Source organism: Lepus europaeus, chromosome 7 (genome assembly GCF_033115175.1).
Source record: "Lepus europaeus isolate LE1 chromosome 7, mLepTim1.pri, whole genome shotgun sequence".
Taxonomy (NCBI): domain Eukaryota; kingdom Metazoa; phylum Chordata; class Mammalia; order Lagomorpha; family Leporidae; genus Lepus; species Lepus europaeus.
Window position 1 is genome coordinate 63,942,438 of NC_084833.1, and position 19,451 is coordinate 63,961,888.

Here is a 19,451-nt window from a genome sequence, read left to right on the forward strand (position 1 = left end):
TGCTGGGTCAGGCTGGCGTCTCAGGAAAGCGTTGTGGACGCGAGTGTGGGGCCCTGTTTCTTCTCCCCACCTCTCTATTCTGGGAAGTAATAGGTAGGGGATTTTCCTATGTGCAGTTCCCAAAAAATGTTCCCAGAATCTCATCAGCACAAGGTTCTCAGACCTCGCAGCCCCATTGGGGCAGGGCAGGGGGAGTGCCCCGAGCCACCCCAGGCAGAGCGCTAGAGGATGGGAGCTGAGAGCTGTGACTGTTTTAAAGGAAACTCCTCGTTTCCTTTAAAAATTCTCATTTTCTTTGGCTCCTCTTACCCACATGGGCGAATGTCTACCTGGCTGCCATAACATTTTCAGCCTGCAGTTGGGTGCATCTGTGGAGGCAAAACCCACAGGCAGGGAGCGCCCACTGCACAGGAATGCCCCCTTCTGAGTATCACTTTCCTCCTCTGAAAACAGAGCCAGCACCCAGGCCTGTGGGAGCTGTCAAGCTGCATCACGTGTGTCAGATGCTTCTCACAGCCCTGGGCCCTCGGGGGTTGGGCTGCAGAAGAGCGAGTGTGGTGGGACTGAGCTCACCTGAACACCTGTCCCTCTTCACACCCACTGCACCACTATGGATTAGGGTCCTGTGTCGGTGGGGTCCCGGCAGGAAGCAGGTGGCACGGGAAACCAGGCAATTATAAGAAGAGTGCGATGAGGGTTTAAGAAGCCCACAAGGAATAGTGCAGCATGCATGGCTGGCTGTGGGGGCAGGGGAGTGTGGTGGAATGAGAAGGTGAAAAGGTCATGCCAAGATGGCCCCTGAGGTGAGAAGGTCATGCCAAGATGGCTGCTGAGGTGAGAAGGCCATGCCAAGATGGCTGCTGACAACAGAAACTGCCTGGCAACAGGCCGTGATTGGATGGCTTCGGAAACCACATGACAACAGCGCCTGCCTGGCAACAGGCTGTGATTGGAAGGCTTTGGAAACTGCCTGGCAACAGGCTGCGATTGGTTAGGGCATAGACCGCCCCTTGACCAGATTGGCTGCCTTGGCTATATAAGCTGCTGTAGCAACTGAACTAAATGAGTCTGCAGGCTGCTTGCCTCAGGCCTGCTTTCACCCAACTCGTGGGGTCTGTGTGGTGACTCTGTGCCTCTTGCCCCCACCACACTCCTCCTCTCAAAACAAATTCTCTCAGAAGAAATCAACCTCATGAGGGGAGCTGCTGCTGAGCTGGCCAGCGGTGGCTGGAACCCAGGTAGGGCAGTGATGTGGAGGGCAGCAGGGCTGGGGCAACCCATCCTTAGATGCTCCTTGTTCCTGGATGCCACTGCTGTGTGACATTGGCTGCGCCATCCCTGTCCCCTGCCCCCAGCCGCTGCTCCTCCCCTTTTTGCATGGAGCGAGCCCTGTTCATGGGTGGGGGAGTAGGCAGTGGAGGGAGTGTGTGTAGTGGGGGCAGTCTGCTGTGGCGAGAGGGGCCACGACTTCAGGAGTCTCCAAGCGGATGGGAAAACTGCTCTCCCCAGGTTCAAAGTGGGCACTGTGGCAGCCCCGCGGCATTAGAGAGCTGTCTGTGGTCCGAGCTTCGATCGTCCACCCCGAAGTCATCAGATGTTGGGCAAACAAGCACCAGGCATCGGCGTCTTTTACGGAAGCTCTGTCTGGAGCCACAGAGAAGGGTGGGATCCCCTGATTCTTCCTGGTGGGGAGAGACCACCTGGCTGGGGCTGACGCAGGCGCAATGGGCAGCATGGGCAGCAGAGGATGGCCTGGGCCCTGCCCTCTGGGCAGAGTCACTGCGCCACCTTGAGCCCTCAGCTGCGAATCGCCGACCTGCAGAGCTGGGGAGTGATGGCTCGTGGCTTCTGCCACCTGTGTGGGAGATCTGGTTGGAGCTCTTGGCTCCTGGCTTCAGCCTGGCACAGACCTGATTGTTGAAGATATTTGGAGAGTGAACCAGTGGATAAATCTCTCTCTCTCTCTTTCTGGTTCTTCTCATTTTCTGTTTCTCTGCCTTTCCAATATTAAAAAAAAGAAAGAAAAATAGATGCTTGCATCCCATATCAGAGTGCCTGGGTTTGATGCCTGGCTCCAGCTCCTGACCCCAGCTTCCTGCTAACACAGGCCCTGAGAGGCAGTAGTGATAGCACAAGTAACTGGGTTCCTACCTAGAATGCGTTCCTGGCTCCCAGCATCAGTCCCACCCTTGCCATTACAGGTGTTTGGGGTGTGAAACAACAGATGGGAACTCTTTTTGCCTATCTCTGTCTTTCTCTACCTCTCAAAATTTTTAAAACCTCCAAACCTAAAATCCTAATGGATTTCTTGCCCCCCTCCTCTCTTTTCAGAAATACCACTGGTTTCCTGTGCCTACAACCCCCTAAGCAAACTTCCCTGTGTATACGTAAAACTTTATTGCACGTATTTGTTTATGGATGAGTCTCCTCCACGAGGCTCTTTGGTGAGTCTGATCCATTTCTGAACCCTCAGGGCCTGGGACAGGTGGACACAGCTTACACTGGGAGGAGGGCGAGGGCATGGGGTCTGTAAAACATGTAGGGTAGGGGCCAGCACCGTGGTGTACTGGATTAGCATCCCATATAGGCACCAGTTGGAGTCCAGGCTGTTCCATTACTGATCCAGCTCCCTGCTAGTGCACCTGGGAAAGCAGTGGAAGATGGTCCAAGTGCTTGGTGTTAAGGCACACAAAAGGAAGTGCCTACATGCTGTGCTCACACTAGCAAAAGAAAACCTGCCTACAAGCTGTGCTTATGCAAGCAAAAAAACACACAAAAAAACAAACAAACAAAAAAAACAAACAAGCAGCCCCTCACTGCAACTACGAATATGACCCTCACCCTCTCATTCCTGCAAACTGGACTTTTCACTGTTACAGTAACATTTCCCAATAGATAGCAAACTTCCTAAACCCCTCTGCTTCCTCCCCAGCTGCAGGCTATTCCAGCCCACAAGCATCTGTCCCCAGCTAAAGCATAAAAACCGCTCGCTGTCAGACTGCTGCTGCTTTCTCTCTCCTTCGAGACCACCCAGAAGTTTTGTCCCCAATAAACTCTTTTATACCTCTTCTCAGTGTGGTCTCATTCAGTGGTCTCAGTCACAATAACCTAACACTTGGGCCCCTTCACCCATGTCAGGGACCCAGATGGAGCTCCTGGCTCCTGGCTTTGGCCTGGCCCAGTCCCAGCTATTGCAGACATTTGGGGAGTGAACTAGCAGATTGAAGACCTCTCTCTCTTTGTCTCTGTCTCTCTCTCTCTGTGTGTGTGTAATTCTACTTTTCAAATAAATAAAATGCATCTTTAAAAAAAAAAAGACATGCACTATGAAGATCAGAAATGGTAAACCTCTTTAAAAATTTTTAAATTTGTTTTCATTTATTCAAGAGACAGAGAGATAGAGACAGCCAGGGAGAGATCTTTCATCTGCTGCTTCACTCCCCAAATACCTGCAACAGCCGTGTCTGGGCCAGGTCAAAGCCAGGAACCCGGAACTCAATCTGGGTCTCCCAAGAAGGTGGCAGGGACCGAGTACTTGAGCCATCATCCGCTGCCTCCCAGGGTGCACGTTAGCACGAAGCTGGAATCAGAAGTAGAGTCAGCACTCAAACCAGGCACTTGGATAGGGGATGCAGGCATCTCAGGCAGGAAGACCGTAACCACTGCCTGAACCTTCCCCCCAGAGACCACCTCAGAGACAATCCATTGGCTGACTCTGCGGTCTGAGTCTGGGGCTCTTGTGTGTGGGTCACAGACAGCATGGCTACTGTCCTGGCCGGGGGAGCCCAGTGTGCATGAGGTGGGACACAGGAACATGGAGAAACGATACACAGTGGTCAGTGCTGGGCAGGCCTTACAGGAGGGCAGGACTCTGACAATGCTGGGGGCACCTGTTGCTCAAAGATTTTATTATTTACATGATAGGCAGAGCAACTGGAGCTGGGTTGATTCGAAGCCAGGAGCCAGGAGTTTCTTCCTGGTCTCCCACGTGGATGCAGGGGCCCAAGCACCTGGGCCATCTTCTACTGCTTTCCCAGGCCATAGCAGAGAGCTGGATCAGAAGTGGAGCAGCCGGGACTCGAACTAGTGCACACAAGGGATGCTGGCACCACAGGGGAGGCTTAGCCCACTGCGCCATAGGGTCGGCCCTAGAGGGGTACCTTTCTAACAGAACTGTGCAGGGCTCAAAGGCTGCCTCGGCCCGCAGGAGCGCTCTGTAACTGTGGGTGAGTGAGCCGGGCAGATGACCACCTAACAGACTGGATGTTAATGCACCATCAACATAAAGGACCAATGTGGCGGCTGCCGGCAGCTCCTCAGCACAACGCAGGCCGGGGAACCAGTGCTCCCCAACACGTACCAGGTTCCAAGGACAAACAACGACAAAACGAAAGAGAAACCACCGGCTCAGTGCAGAAAAGCTCATGGTTTAGGGAAACCGAAAAAATGCAGCACTATGGCCTTCTGCCAGTGTCTCTTGAACTTGAATCATGTATGAATTTCTTTCTAAAGGAAGAAAAAGAAATTGGGGTAAGCAGTATTGACTTCCTCTGAATATGTTCAGATTTAAACTTGTTATGAACTGATGAAACCGTAAAAGGAAAATCTTTCACTGGAACCTGCGCTGTGGCTCAGTGGGTTAATGCCTTGGCCTGAAGCGCCAGCATCCCATATGGATGCCGGTTCGGGACCCGGCTGTTCCACTTCCAATCCAGCTCTCTGCTATGTCCTGGGAAAGCAGTAGAAGATGGTCCAAGTCCTTGGACCCCTGCACCTGCGTGGGAGACCCGGAGGAAGCTCCTGGCTTCGGATCGGCGCAGCTCCGGCCGTTGCGGCCATCTGGGGAGTGAACCAGTGGATGGAAGACCTCTCTCTCTTTCTGCCTCTCCTCTCTCTGTGTAACTCTGACTTTCAAATAAATAAATCTTTAAAAAAAAAAAAAAAGAAAAATCTTTCACACACACACACTTCTTACGTAATGTAAACCTGAGTGAATTGAATGAATGTGAAGAGATCGTAACCACACTCACGCGACCAGTCATGTGTTTTTGTTTTTGTTTTTTACTTTTTTAAAAGATTTATTTATATGTATTTGAAAGGCAGAGTTACAGAGGGAAAGGGAAACAGGAAGAGGCAAAGAGAGATCTTTAATCTGCTGGTTCACTCCCCAGACAACAGCCAGCTCTGGCCCAGGCAAAAGCCAGGAACTTCATTATGGCCTCCATGTGGGTACAGGGGCCCAAGGACTTGGGCCATCTTCCAGTGCTTTTGCAAACACAATAACAGGTAGCTGGATCAGAAGTAGAGCTGCCGGGACTCAAACCAGTGCCCATATGGGATCCTGGGGTCACAGGCAGAGACTTAACCCACTGTGCCACAGTGTCAGACCCTAAATAAAGAATCTTTACAAAATAAATAAATAAATAAATAAATAAATCATACCTGAATCAGCCTGAGCCTCAGGATCTACCTTTCAAGGTCAAGGAAATACAGGAGACAGAGAGACAGATTAAATGACAGGCAGGTGTTGGTGCTGTGGCGCAGTAGGTTAAGCTGCCACCTGCAATGCCAGCATCCCATACAGGCATTGGTTCGAGTCCTGGCTGCTCCACTTCTGATCCAGCTCCCTGCTAATATGCCTGGGAAAGCAGCACAAGATGACCTGAGTGCTTGGGCCCCTGCATCCACATGGGAGACCCAGAAGAAGTTCCTGGCTCCTGGTTTGGCCAGGCCCAGCCTGGTCATTGCAGCCATTTAAGGTGTGAACCAGTGGATGGAAGAACTCTCTCTCTCTGCTCTCTTTCTGTAACTCTGACTTTCAAATAAATAAATCTTTAAAAAGCAAAGCAAAGAAAAGCATATTTACATGTGGTGGTGATTCTACGTTTAAACACAGTGAAAAAGAGTCCTTACTTTTGGATATGCGTACTGAGATATTTGTGGATGAAATAAGCTGGTAGCTGTGATTCGTGTCACAATAATCCTGCAGCAAGCCCAGAAATGGGCGTCAGCCTGGATGAACAGAGATTGGGCAACAAGTTGATGCAGCGGCACGATGGGTCTGTGGGGGCGCACTGTGGTATATTTAAAATATTTCATAATAAAAAGCTTTTAAGATGAGAAAGATTCTAAGATGCTGGAATATTTAAAATTCACGCACCAGGAGCAGGCCGTCTGCCTTGTGGTTAATTTGCCCATGTCCCAAATTCGAGGGCCTGGACTGGACTCCAGGCCCCAGCTCCTGATGCTGCCTCTTGCCAGTGCAGACCCTGGAAAGCAGTGGTGATGCCTCAAGTAGCTGGGTTCCTGCCACTCACGGGGGAGACCTGGATTGAGGTCCTGGCTCCTGGCTTCCACCCTGACTGCTGCAGGCCCTCGGGGAGTGAACCAGTAGATGGGAGCTCTCTCTGTCTTTCTAGTTCTCTGCCTCTCAAAGTAAATAATAACAAAAATAAAATTTGGCATCACTCTTGTATGCTGCCAATAAGAATGCAGATTGATGCAACTTTTATGGAAGGCAATTTGACAATCTATTAAAAGTGCACGTCTCCTTAGCTCAGAAAACCATTGCTAGAAAGGCCATCTCTGTACTCACCGTGTGTGAAACAGAGAGCTGGACTGGAAGAGGAGCAACCAGGACAGAACCAGCACCCCAACTGGGACTAGAACCTGGAGTACTAGCGCTGCAGGCGGAGGATTAGCCTAGTGAGCCGCGGCGCCGGCCACCGTGTGTGAAACAGTACACACACACACGTCCCTGAGCACACGCGGACATGAGGGAGTCTCACTGCAGCCTCTTTATAAAAGCAAAAGATTGGTAATACTCTAAATGTCTTCTACAGGGACTAGCTAAATAAATCATGGGAAATTAGTGGAATACTACACAGTCACGAAAAAGAGTGCAAATACCCTTTATATTCTGACCTGAAACATGGCCACAGTGCAGGACAGTGCAAAGAGTATGCAACTATGTGAAAGAGGGTGCTTACATACTCATGAAATATCTCTGAAGTATATAAATAAGACACTTAGTCATTACGTAGGCCTCCAGGAAGGTACTGGGTTTACAGGGGGAAGAAGTAGGAGCAAAGCATATTTCAGGGCTATCATTCTGCATCGTCTAAGGTTTGTTCCACGTGTATGCATTTGCCTAGAGGTGATGGTGCCAGTTAAGACAACTGTATCCTATATCAGCCGATCTGGGTTCAACACCCAGCTCCAGCTCTGACTCCAGCTTCCTGCTAATGTGGGCCGTGGAAGGCAGGGTGGTAGTTGCAGTCAATTAGCTGGGTTCCTGCCACCCATGTGGGAGACCTGGGTTGAATTCTTGGCTCCTGGTTTTGGCCTGAAACCTTGGCTGCTATGGGCATTTGGGAAATAAACCAGCAGATGGGATATCTCTCTCTCTCTCCCTCTCCCTGCTTGTCAAATAAATTAATAAATACTGGTCAAAGTTTTTAAAAAAGTAAATACAAAAATAAGGCATTACACAATATAATGAAAACAGTCAGTAGCAATTGGGAAAAAGGTTGGAACATTCCGTTTGCTTGAAAGAGCATACAAAACTTTACCTACATAATGATTGAAAGTACATACAGTACTTGCTGATGACCAAGCAAAAACGATGTGGCAGGTGGGAACGCCATTTTCTCTTTAAATTTTATATGTATTTTACTATACAGTATGGTTTGGGACTATGTATGGTAAATGATGCTTTCACTAAGAGATGAGGTTTCCATGGCAAACGTCTGGCTTCCTTGGGGGTTTGCAGACAGGGGCTTTTCACACAGAACCAGGCGCACCTGGCGACACTGGCCAAGCTGGCTCGCTCTGGTTTCCTGCCAGCCCCTGGGAGGGACAAGGGACCAGGACTGCGGCTCGTCACGTCCTCAGCCGTGCACTCGTTCGCAGAACCCGGACAATCTGCTTATTTACGCGGAAAGCCTCTGAACAAACAAGAAAAGGCTTCCTCGAGGGGGAAGCCGGGGTGTTAAATATCCTCCCGCTCAGCTTCCTTCCTGGAGGAAGGGCGCCGGGGGCCCAGCGGAGGTGGGAGCCGGCCGGCAGGAAGCAGAGGCAGGAACCGCGCCGGCCGCCGCGCGCGCCTCCACCTGTCGGGCTGCAGCGCCGCTGCTGCTCTGGGTCCTCCTGGCCCCGGCCGGCCACTGCCCGCTGTGGCCGGGGCGCCAGCCCCACCCACGCTTCAGAGCGGGACTAGGAGTCAGGGACGCTCTCTGTGACCTCGGCGCAGCCGGGCTCCTCCCCCTGAACCCCCCGGCGCTGGGCTGCCCCGCGCACTCAGTGTGGCAGCCAGGTCTCCTCCTGGGCCCCACTTCACTGGTTTTTGTCTTTCCGGCCTCTTCCCCCCCCCCCCCCCCCCCCCCCCCCCCGTTTCCAGTCTTCCCAGACCAAAACCCGCACTGGTGGCACTCGTGTTCCAGATCCACACCCCTAACTGCCTCTTGGCTCTGTGCGCGTCTCCCACAAGGGTTTCAAACATGATTGATCAGATCTGAATTTGCCATCTTCCTCTCCACACTTGGTCCTCTGGCGTCACCCACCCAACGCTCAGGCTTCTGGCCTGAGCTGCTCCTTGGCTCCACCCCGACATCCACAGACAGCAGCAGAGTGGGGGCAGCAGCGGCCATTTCCCACCAGGCAGCCTGGCGAACACAAAAGGGAGCTGCAGCAGACACAAGCCACAGCCACCAGAGAGGCAGAAAGTCAAGACTGCCAGGGACCGGCGCTGTGGCACAGCAGGTTAAGCCTCCTGCCGTCCCAGCTGCTCCACTTCCGATCCAGCTCTCTGCTATGGCCTGGGAAAGCAGTAGAAGATGGCCCAAGTCCTTGGGCCCCCGCACCCACGTGGAAGACCTGGAAGAAGCTCCTGGCCTTGGATCGGCCCAGCTCCAGCTGCTGCAGCCATTTGGGGAGTGAACCAGCTGATGGAAGACCTGACTCTGTCTGTCTCTCTGCCTGTAACTCTGTCAAACTAATAAATACAATCTTAAAAAAAAAAAAAAAAAAAAAAAAAAAAAGACTACCTGGATCCCTCCAGGGCTTCCTGCTCTGGCTCTGTTCTGGACCCAGCTGGTGCAGGAGAGTTGTTAAGGATAGAACCCTTGCATTCTCAGAGCCCCTGTACCTGTTCTTAGAGGTGAGCTTCTAGATATGCAAATACAGGCATCTAAACCATATAAGCACATTGGGTCAGTCAGGACAGGCTAGGACATGTTGTAGCTTCACCCCAACACGCGTGCAGCACCAGCAGGGACTCCACGCCTTGCAGTCCCAGCCATTGGCTTCAGCGTGGTCAGTATTCCAGAAAGAAACTCTGAAGGGTCTGGCCCCAGCTATTATTCTACGCTGCAGCTCAGAAGCAACATGCGGCCTCCACTCATAACTCATTAACCAGAACAAGTTCCCTGGCCCTTCCCCGCCGTCAGGGAGCCGCGGGACACAGTCCTGCCTTGTGTCCAGAAGGCAGAGAGCCAGAGGTATCTGGTGAACATGAGTAAGTCTTACGCACTTCCTGCTGCCTCTTCTGCGCCAGGTCCTGAGACAGCGGCCAGGGACACAGAAGTCAGTCATGGCCCCCTTTGCGTCCATTTAAACATTTTTTTCATTAGGTTTTATTGTTGAGCAATACACATAATAATCGGACATTTAATGGGAAAAATATATATATATATACACACACAAACACATTGTACACTGATGGAACCAGGTTAGCAAGCATATTCATCACCTTAACCATTTTTCTTTTTTATTTTATTTATTTATTTATTTATTTTAACAGGCAGAGTGGACAGTGAGAGAGAGACAGAGACAGAGAGAAAGGTCTTCCTTTTGCCGTTGGTTCACCCTCCAATGGCTGCCACGGCCGAAGCCAGGAGCCAGGTGCTTCTCCTGGTCTCCCATGTGGGTGCAGGGCCCAAGGACCTGGGCCATCCTCCACTGCACTCCCGGGCCGCAGCAGAGAGCTGGACTGGAAGAGGAGCAACCAGGACCGAAATCCGGCGCCCCAACCAGGACTAGAACCTGGTGTGCCGGCGCCGCAGGCGGAGGATTAGCCTATTGAGGCACGGCGCCGGCCAGCTTAACCATTTTTCATTTCTTTGTGGTGAGAACACTTAAAATCCTCTTTTAGTTTTTTTTTTTTTTTTTTTTTAATATATCATACATTACCTATAGTCACCAGAACGGCTTTCTCCTATCTAACCATAACTTACTGCCTGTTCAACCTTCCCCTACCCTTTCCCCACATTTCCAAGCCTCTGGGAAGCACACAACTTCTTTTTTTTTTTTTTAATTACTTAATTTATTTTTAAAGCTTTTATTTAATGAATACATTTTTCATAGGCACAACTTTAGGAATATAGTGGTTCTTTCCCCATACCCACCCTCCCATCTGACTTCCTGTCCCACCTCCTACTCCTTTTCCCATCCCCTTCTTCATTATGGTTCATTTTTAGTTTAATTTTATATACAAAGGATCAACTCCATGTTGAGCACAGATTTCAACAGTTTGCACCCCCCCACACACCACATATAGAGTACAGTTTGAGAACAAGTTTTGCAGTTAATTTTCATAGTACAACTCATTAAGAATGGAAGTCCTTGACAGTGCCGCAGCTTACTAGGCTAATCCTCTGCCTGCGGCGCCAGCACCCCGGGTTCTAGTCCCGGTTGGGGCACCGGTTCTGTCCAGGTTGCTCCTCTTCCAGTCTAGCTCTCAGCTGTGCCCCAGGAGGGCAGTGGAGGATGGCCCAAGTGCTTGGGCCCTGCACCCGCATGGGAGACCAGGAGAAAGCACCTGGCTCCTGGCTTCGGATCGGCACAGCGCCAGCCGTAGTGGCCATTTGGGGGGTGAACCAACGAAAGGAAGATCTTTCGCTCTCTCTCTCTCTCTCAAAACAAAAACAAAACAAAAAAACTACGTGGGGAGTAAGTGCACAGTGACTTCTGTTGTTCCTTTAACAATTAGCGCTCCTATTTATGACGTCAGTGATCACCTGAGGCTCTTGCTGTGAGCTGCCAAGGCTATGGAAGCCTTTTGTGACCACAAACTCCATCAGTATTTAGACAAGGCCATAAGCAAAGTGGACATTCTCTCCTTCCTTCAGAGAAAAGTACATCCTTCTTTGATGGCCCCTTTTTTCCACTGAGGTCTTACAGAGATCCTTTGTGTAGGATACTTTATGCTACATAGTCTTGGCTTTCTGTGCCTGAAATGTTCTCATAGGCCTTTCAGCCACCAGGAAGCCTTAAGGGTTGATTCTGAGGTCAGAGTGTTATTTACAGTGAATGTCATTCTAGGAGTCTGCTGCCACACAACTTCTATTAGATCATCTGTTTTAACATCGAATCACCTGCCTTTCTGTGCTTGATTTTACTTAACAGCATGTCCTCCAGTTCCATCCATGCTGCAACAAGCAACAGGATCTCAACCTTGTTATGGCTGAATAGTATCCCACCGTGTCTAAATACCGTATTTTATCAGCCAGCTGGTGACAGACACCAAGACTGATTCCATGTTTTGGCTATTTTGAATAGCGCTGCAATGAACACAAAAGTTCAGTGTCTTTCCAACAGATTTCATTTTCTTTGGCTACATACGCAGTAGTGGGATTGCTGGACCATATGGTAGTTCTATTTTTACTTTTTTTCAGGAAGCTCTGTGCTATTTTCCATGATGGCTGTAATCATTGACATTCTCACCAACAGTGTGGAAAGGTTCCCTTTTCTCCACCTCTTTCCAGCATCTGTTATCATTTGTCTTTTTTTTATTTGACAGACAGTGAGAGAGAGAGGGACAGAGAGAAAGGTCTTCCTTCTGTTGGGTCACTCCCCAAAAGGCCGCTACAGCTGGTGCTGCACCAATCCGAAGCCAGGAGCCAGGTGCTTCCTTCTGGTCTCCCATGCAGGTGCAGGGCCCAAGCATTTGGGCCATCCTCCACCGCCCTGTCGGGCCACAGCAGAGAGCTGGACTGGAAGAGGAGCAACCGGCACTAGAACCTGGCGCCCATTTGGGATGCTGGCACCGCAGGCGGAGGATTAACCAAGTGAGCCATGGCGCTGGCCATCATTTGTCTTTTTGAGAAGAGCCATCTGACTGGAATGGGGCGGTGTCTCCCTGTGGTTTGGATTTGCATTTCCCTGGTGAGTTGTGATGTGGCGCATTTTTTATGTGCCTGTTGGCGTCACGGCTCCTCAGTAACAGACATCCGTGACTGTGCCATGACCGAGGGGTCCTCTCAGAACGAGGCAGTGTGTAGATCAGTGGCCACCAACTCAACTGCCTCTGAGGGCCACAAAGCTGATGTCGGCAAATGGGCCAGCAGGGAGAGGAGACCAATTGGAGGATATAATTTTTTTTTTTTTGACAGGCAGAGTGGACAGTGAGAGAGAGACAGAGAGAAAGGTCTTCCTTTTCTGTTGGTTCACCCCCAAAGTGGCCGCTACAGCCGGTGCACTGCGGCCAGTGCACCGCACTTATCCGAAGCCAAGAACCAGGTGCTTCTCCTGGTCTCCCATGGGGTGCAGGGCCCAAGGACCTGGGCCATCCTCCACTGCACTCCTGGGCCACAGCAGAGAGCTGGGCAGGAAGAGAAGCGACCGGGACAGAATCCAGTACCCCGACCGGGACTAGAACCCAGGGTGCCGGCGCCACAGGCGGAAGATTAGCCTATTGAGCTGAGGCGCCGGCCAGATATAATTTTTTTTAAAGATTTATTTCTCTATTTGAAAGTCAGAGTTACAGCGAGAAGGGAAGAGAAAGAGAGAGAGAAGAGAGACCTTCCATCCGCTGGCTTACCCCCGAAATGGCCACAATGACCAGGGCTGAACCAGGCCAAAGCCAGGAGCCAGGAGCTTCTTGCAGGTCTCCCACGTGGGGGCAGGGGCCCAAGCACTTGGGCCATCTTCCACTGCCTTCCCAGGCCATTAGCAGGGAGCCGGATCGAAGTGGAGCAGCCAAGACTCAAAGCAGTGCCCATATGGGATGCTGGCATCACCGGCTGCAGCTCAACCTGCTATGCTACAGTGCCAGTCCCTAAATAGTTCATTTCAACGTAACGCTGCCAAAAGCCTTCTCTATGTCAGACCCAGTGCTGGAGACACAGAAGGAAACCAGACAGACCCTGTTCTACTCCCACAGAACTGCCGCCTTGTGGGGAAGCGAAAGTTCTGGGGCTTAGGTCCCTGAAGAAGGCTCACGGAGGACAGGCTGTAAGAATGAGAATACTGCCTGAGCGAGCACGCACGCTGCGCCAGCACTACACGCAGTGCTTTCCCAGCCGCTAAGCGTTTTCGTTCTTTTTTCTTGGATAGCAGAGAGAGAGAGGGCTCCCATCCCTTACTTCACTCTCCCAGTACCCACATGGTTACCGGTGGGCAGGGCTAGAGCCAGGAGCCAGGAACACACTCCAGGTCTCCCACGTGGGTGGCAGGAACTGCTGCCTCCCAGGCGCTGCACTGGCAGGAAGCTGGAATTGGGAGCCAGAGCTGGGAATTGAACACAGGCACTCTGACGTGGCACTCTGCCTCTTAACCATGAGGCCAAACACTGGCCTGGGTTACTTACTCCTCACCCCGCTCCGAGGTGGACATGAAGGCTCCCTTGCTCCATGGAATGAAGCTGAGGCTCAGAAGGGCCGGGCCCTCAGCCCCTACACCAGGCAGAATGATGCTTGCGTCCAGAACAGCAGAACCGGGGAGGGAGGTGAGAGAGCCAAGGCCGTACCAGGCACGCTACGTTAAGAGCTGAGTCAGCGTTTCTCTCCTAGGCTCCGGGGGCACTGGAGACAGAGCGGGGCGGTCATGTGTTAGGACTGCGGGCGAGGGAGGCTGAGGGGCACAAGGGGAGAGACCCTGTGCCTGACCTCCTGGAAGAATTATCTCCCTTTCTGGTGGTAACATTGCAACGTCATGATTGTCCACTCCTCTCTCCCAACCCCTCTAACAGCAGCAGTGGCCCCGCAGGCAGCAAACAAGGCCTGGAAACATGAGGGCCAACTGTGGGTGGACGAGCCATCAAAGCACTAATACTGACCGAGTGTCTGTGACTCACAAAGCATATTGGCCCAAGTCAGTGCGCACTGCAGGTAAAGAGGATGAGAAAGGGGCTTACACCCAAGACCTCGTCCTGGCTTTCTCATCAGTTTACTGTGTGACCTGGAAAAGATGTGTCCGGCCCCTTGGCTGCATCGCTATACAGTAAGCAGGTAGAAGATCCCATGAATTCTTTATTAGTTTGAACAACTGCTATAACATCTTTGCACTCTAGAAACCAGACCTCAGGGTCTGGCGTGGTAGTGTGGCGGATGAGTCTGCCACCTGCAACAGCACCATCCCGTACTGCAGCACCGGTTCAAGTCCCAGCTATTCAGCTTCCAATCCAGCTCCCTGCTAATGCACCAGGCAAGGCAGCAGAAGACGGTCCAAGTGCTTGGGCTACTGCCCTCCATGGGGGAGACCCAGATGGAGTTCTAAGCTCCTGGATTCAGCCTGGCCCAGCCCCAGCTGCTGTGGGTATATGTGGGTATTGGGGATATTTGGGGGAATGAATCAGGGGATGGAATTTCTCTTTCTCTCTCTCTTCCTCTCCCTCTCTGTAACTCTGCCTTTCAAATAAATAAATAAATAAATAAACCTAAAAAAAAAAAAAGAAACAAAAACAAAATCAGACCTCAGATATGAAAGGATTGCCTTCCTTTCTAGAAGCCAATGAGGCCACAAAACCCTGGCAGTGTAAAAGGATTTTACCTACAGAAATTGTTGAAGTGGAGCACTACCCCCAAGTGACCAACAGGTGCCTCAAAATGTGGCTAGAAAATGAGGGCAGGGGCCAGTGCTGTGGCACAGCCTGTAAAGCCACCACTTGCAGTGCTGGCATCCTATATGGGCATTGGTTCAAGTCCTGGCTGCTCCACTTCCAATCCAGCTCTCTGCTATGGCCTGGGAAAGCAGTGGAAGATGGTCCAGGTCCTTGGGCCCCTGTGCCCACATGGGAGACCAGGAAGAAACTCCTGGCTCCTGGCTTCGGATTAGCCCAGCTCCAGCTGTTGCAGCCATTTGGGGAGTGAACCAGCAGATGGAAGATCTCTCTCTCTCTCTGCCTCTGCTTCTCTGTAACTCTGCCTTTCGAAAGAGAAAGAAGAAAGAAAGAGAGAGAGAGAAGGAGGGAGGGAGGGAAGCAAGGAGGGAGGGAGGAAGAAAGAAAAAGAGGAAGGAAGGGATGGAGGGAGGGAGGGAGGGAACGAAGGCAGACATTTGGTGCAGTGGTAAAGATACCCACATTGCCTATACAAGTACTGGGGTCCGAGACCCCACTCTACTTCCTGCTAAAGCACACCCTGGGAGGCAGCAGGTGATGGCTCAACTACCGGAGTCCCTACTGCCCATGTGTGAGACTCAGGTGGAGTTCTGGGCTCCTGGCTTTGGCCTGCCTCAGTCTTGGCTGTTGCAAGCATCTGGGGAGTGAACCAGAGGATGGAGCATCTATTTCTCTCTGCACTCTGCCTTAAAAAAAGTGAAATAAACTATGGCGAGAACAAAATGAGTAATGCTATAAGCAGGAAATATATACCATATTTTGGAGACTTAGTATAAAAATGCGAAATATTTCAATAATACATTTATATTGATGCTTTTTAATATATTGGGCTAATTAAAATATATTAAAACTAACACTAACGATTTCTCCTTACCTCCTTAGCTTGGCTCCTAGCCAATATCAAATTATGATGTGGTTGGCATTCTACTACTATTGAACAGCAAAGGGTAGGCGGAAGCCCAGGGTGAGGATGATGGTTCCGCAGAGCCAGCACTGGAACCGGTTCCTCTGACATCTTGTTCAAGCCTCTTCGCACACCTAACAGGCTGCGGAGGCCAGTCTCCAACACAACCACCCAGGACCCCCGGCTCTTGCCCCTTCCACCCCGCATAGGGCTCCTCTCCCGGGAGACTGCAGAAATGACTGTGTGATGCCATAGCTGACCTGTGACTCGCCCTGGGGAAACCAGTTCTCCTGTCCTGACAACTTCAAGCAGCCCCATGGAGAGGTCCACGCGTGGAGCAACTGAGGTCAACACGTAGGACAGACCAGGAAGTGAGTGAACTATGGCAGAAGCTGATCCTCTTCCCGTGTCAGTCCTGCAGGTGACAGCGGCCCCAGCTGACATCCTGACTCCCAAGTTTACCGGGAGACCTGACCCAGAAACACTCAGCTAAGGTGCTCCCAAATTCCAGACCCACCCGTACAAAAATGAGGCAATAGATGTTTATCGTGAAGTCTCCAGGCTTTGGTGATTTGTCACACAGCAATCGCTCACTAATACACAGTCTCATAAACGCAGTGATCTCATACAACACTCACTTCTGTCTTTGGCATCTGTACAGTGTGAGGAATTATTCTTGGCCCTCTCCCAGCCTCTGGCCTAGCTCAAGCGTACCCCGACTAAAAACAGTTAAATCATCAACCTTGGGGAATCCAAGCCAGGTCAACATCTCATTTTATTCTTTGAAATGGATATTCCCTTTACTGCATGCACAGGGCACCCTGGTCTCTTGAGAATGAAGAAGCACAACATTGTATCACCTTCACCTAGAGCACCCACAGATCCGATTCCCACTGTATCACGGCCGGGACTGCCCACTTAGAGACCGTATTGAGAAAGTAACAAATACTTCATGAATGACCATCGGTGATGTCTAAGTTTCTCTGAACAGAAGAACTGGTGTCAGCAGCGCTATTTTATACAGCACCCGATGCTTCTCATAGCATTTCCATGTCTGTTACCTCTGAGGTAGGTAGGGAAGCTACAGCTAAACCAGGATACACACGCAACCATTGCTCCAAGCGCCTATCTGTGCTTAGTCGCATGATCAGTACCAGGCCGGCTCTCAAAGCTGGGTGCCAGGGACTCAGCCAGCTGTGGTGCTTTCTAAGGTGAGGCGCTCCTCGGTGTGGTACGTGGATGTCTGTCAGCTGGAGCTGTCCTCTGAGATCAGTGTGCACTTATAGGTCTCCTGAAAGGCCTCCAGGAAAGGTGGCATCACTTCCTCCACAGAGACGTGCCGCTGGAGCTCCTGACTCAGCGAAGTGACACCTGTGCCAACCAGTCCACACGGCACAATGTGCTCAAACCACGTGAGGTCGGTAGCGCAGTTCAGAGCCAGACCGTGGGATGTGATGTGCCTTCCACAGCGGACTCCTGCAAGGCAAGCCAAAGGGTCTTGGGATCCATACCTCCCCCACCATGTCCTCCCCGGGCTTCCAGATCCTTGGCAGTGCAATGAGAGAACCGGACTAGGCCACTGGAGCCCCAATTTTGTTTCTGGGGCATCAAGGGATTGTGCAGATAGATTCGGGGAAGGGAACAAACAAGGCGGTAGGGGTGTCTCCACTGCAGCCGCACTTATGGTAACTTCAGGAATGTCCCTTAACACAGGGACGCTGTGGCATTTTGAAAAACTGAGAATTAGTGGGGCTGTCGCTGTGGCACAGTGGGTTAACGCCCTGGCCTGAAGAGCTGGCATCCCATATAGGTACTGGTTCTAGTCCCAGCTGCTCCTCTTCCAATCCAGCTCTCTGCTATGGCCTGGGAAAGCAGGTAGAAGATGGCCCAAGTCCTTGGGCCCCTGCACCTGCATGGGAAACCCGGAGAAGCTCCTGGCTCCTGGCTTCAGATCGGCGCAGCTCTGGTTGTTGTAGCCATCTGGGGAGTGAACCAGTGGATGGAGGACCTCTCTCTCTGTCTCTACCCCTCTCTGTAACTCTCTTTCAAATAAATAAAATAAATCTTTTTAAGAAATTGAGAATTAGTTCCCCTTCATGTCCCACTGTGACTCATAGGAAGCAACTGGGCAAGTCACTTCCCGTGTCTCTGTTCATAACGACTCTGTGGGGCTAAAATGACCTCCGAGGACCCTTCTGCCTCTGAATATAGCAAGACTCTCAGCGCAGCGGGTGGCTGGGGTTCAAAGCACGCGGCTGATACACCTGCTCCTGCCCCAGCCCTCCGAGCGCCGTCATGGGCCCCGCCCCTCCAGGCCCCGCCCCTCCAGGCCCCGCCCCGGCGCTCACCGATGGCGCAGATCTTGCGCTCCCCAAGCCAGACGCCAGTGTAGGGCGGGGGCCGCGCGCGGGCGCCCCGCAGGCCCTGCAGCTCGCACAGGCGCACGGCGCACGCCTCCAGCGCCGCCACATGGATGCGCAGGCGCAGGCCGAGGCGCCGCAGGTCCAGCAGCGGGTGGCACAGCAGCTGGCCCGGGCCATGGAAGGTGGCGAGGCCGCCGCGGCCTGTGGCGCGCACCTCGGCGCCCAGGGCCCGCAGCCGCGCAGCTTCCTCGGGCGTCAGGCCGCCGCGTAGGCCGGCCGTGTACACGGGCCCCGCGGGCTCGCAGAGCAGGAGCGCGCCCGCCTCCGTTCCCGACGGAGCCTGGGGGCCTGGCTCGGCCTGCAGCCGCCGCAGCCAGCGCTCCTGGAGCGCCAGCAGCTCGCCATAGTGCAGGCGGCCCAGCCACAGCAGCCGGACCGCGGGCCGCGGCATCGCGCCCGCCGCGGCGTCAGCACGGCCCCGCCCCCGGTGCGGGCCTGGGGGCGGTGGGAGGGGCGGGGACTCGGGGGCGCGCCCGGGCCGCGGTCCCCAGAGGGCTCGGGCCTGGCCGGGGCCTAGCGGGGTGGCCCCGAGACCTCGGCTGCGTCCTGCGTGGGTGGCGGGGTCCGGACCGCAGCATCCGCTGAGCTGTGGTCCAGAGCGAGCTGGAGTCCCGCGATGAGGACCAGCCGTGCGTTGGTCCCACTCCACAGCAGCGGGCAGAGCCCGGTTGCATCTGTCTTGTGTCCAGCAACCCAGAGTTGTTCAGTTCAGCAGAAAGGACAAAGGAGCAAGCCAAAGTATAGAGCTCCGTGTGACGGATTGTTGTCTCCTTACCATCAACTTTTTCCAGTTTTATATTTTTTCACCGACCTTGCTGATTTTTAAGGAAATAAAATGCTATAGGAAAAAAGCTATGCAGGCAGTTTTGTAAGTGATGGAAAACATTTATATGTGGATCTTGACTGATAAAATACTTGATTGTATATGTGCATAAAATGTGTTTGGGAGGCTACACAAGAAACCGATGCTGTTGGTTGTTTCTGTCGGCGTCTGAAAGACATTTCGTAAACATGGACATAAAAATCCTAAGCAAATATTAACAGATTGAATTCAACAATGTATAAAAGGATTAACACATCATGAGGAGGTATTGTTTATCACCGGAATGCAAGATTGATTTAACATTCTTTTTTTAATTAATTAATTTATTTGAAAGAGTTACAGAGAGGGTTAGAGACAGAGAGAGAAGTCTTCCATCTGCTGGTTCATTCCCCAGATAGCCGCAACAGCCGGAGCTGTCCCGATCCGAAGCCAGGAACCAGGAGCTTCTTCCGGGTCTCTCACGTG

At 52.1% G+C, this 19,451-nt stretch overlaps 1 protein-coding gene across 1 annotated transcript; it reads right to left on the reverse strand.

Annotated features, from left to right (window-relative positions):
- Positions 1–15,246: 15,246 nt before the first annotated feature.
- On the reverse strand, positions 15,247–18,554 carry LIPT2 (lipoyl(octanoyl) transferase 2). The gene is made up of 2 exons (XM_062198254.1): positions 18,089–18,554; positions 15,247–17,216 (listed from the first exon to the last, which is right to left on the reverse strand). The coding sequence occupies exons 1-2, from the start codon at positions 18,552–18,554 to the stop codon at positions 16,987–16,989; spliced, it is 696 nt and encodes a 231-aa protein (XP_062054238.1). The 3' UTR covers positions 15,247–16,986.
- Positions 18,555–19,451: the final 897 nt, after the last annotated feature.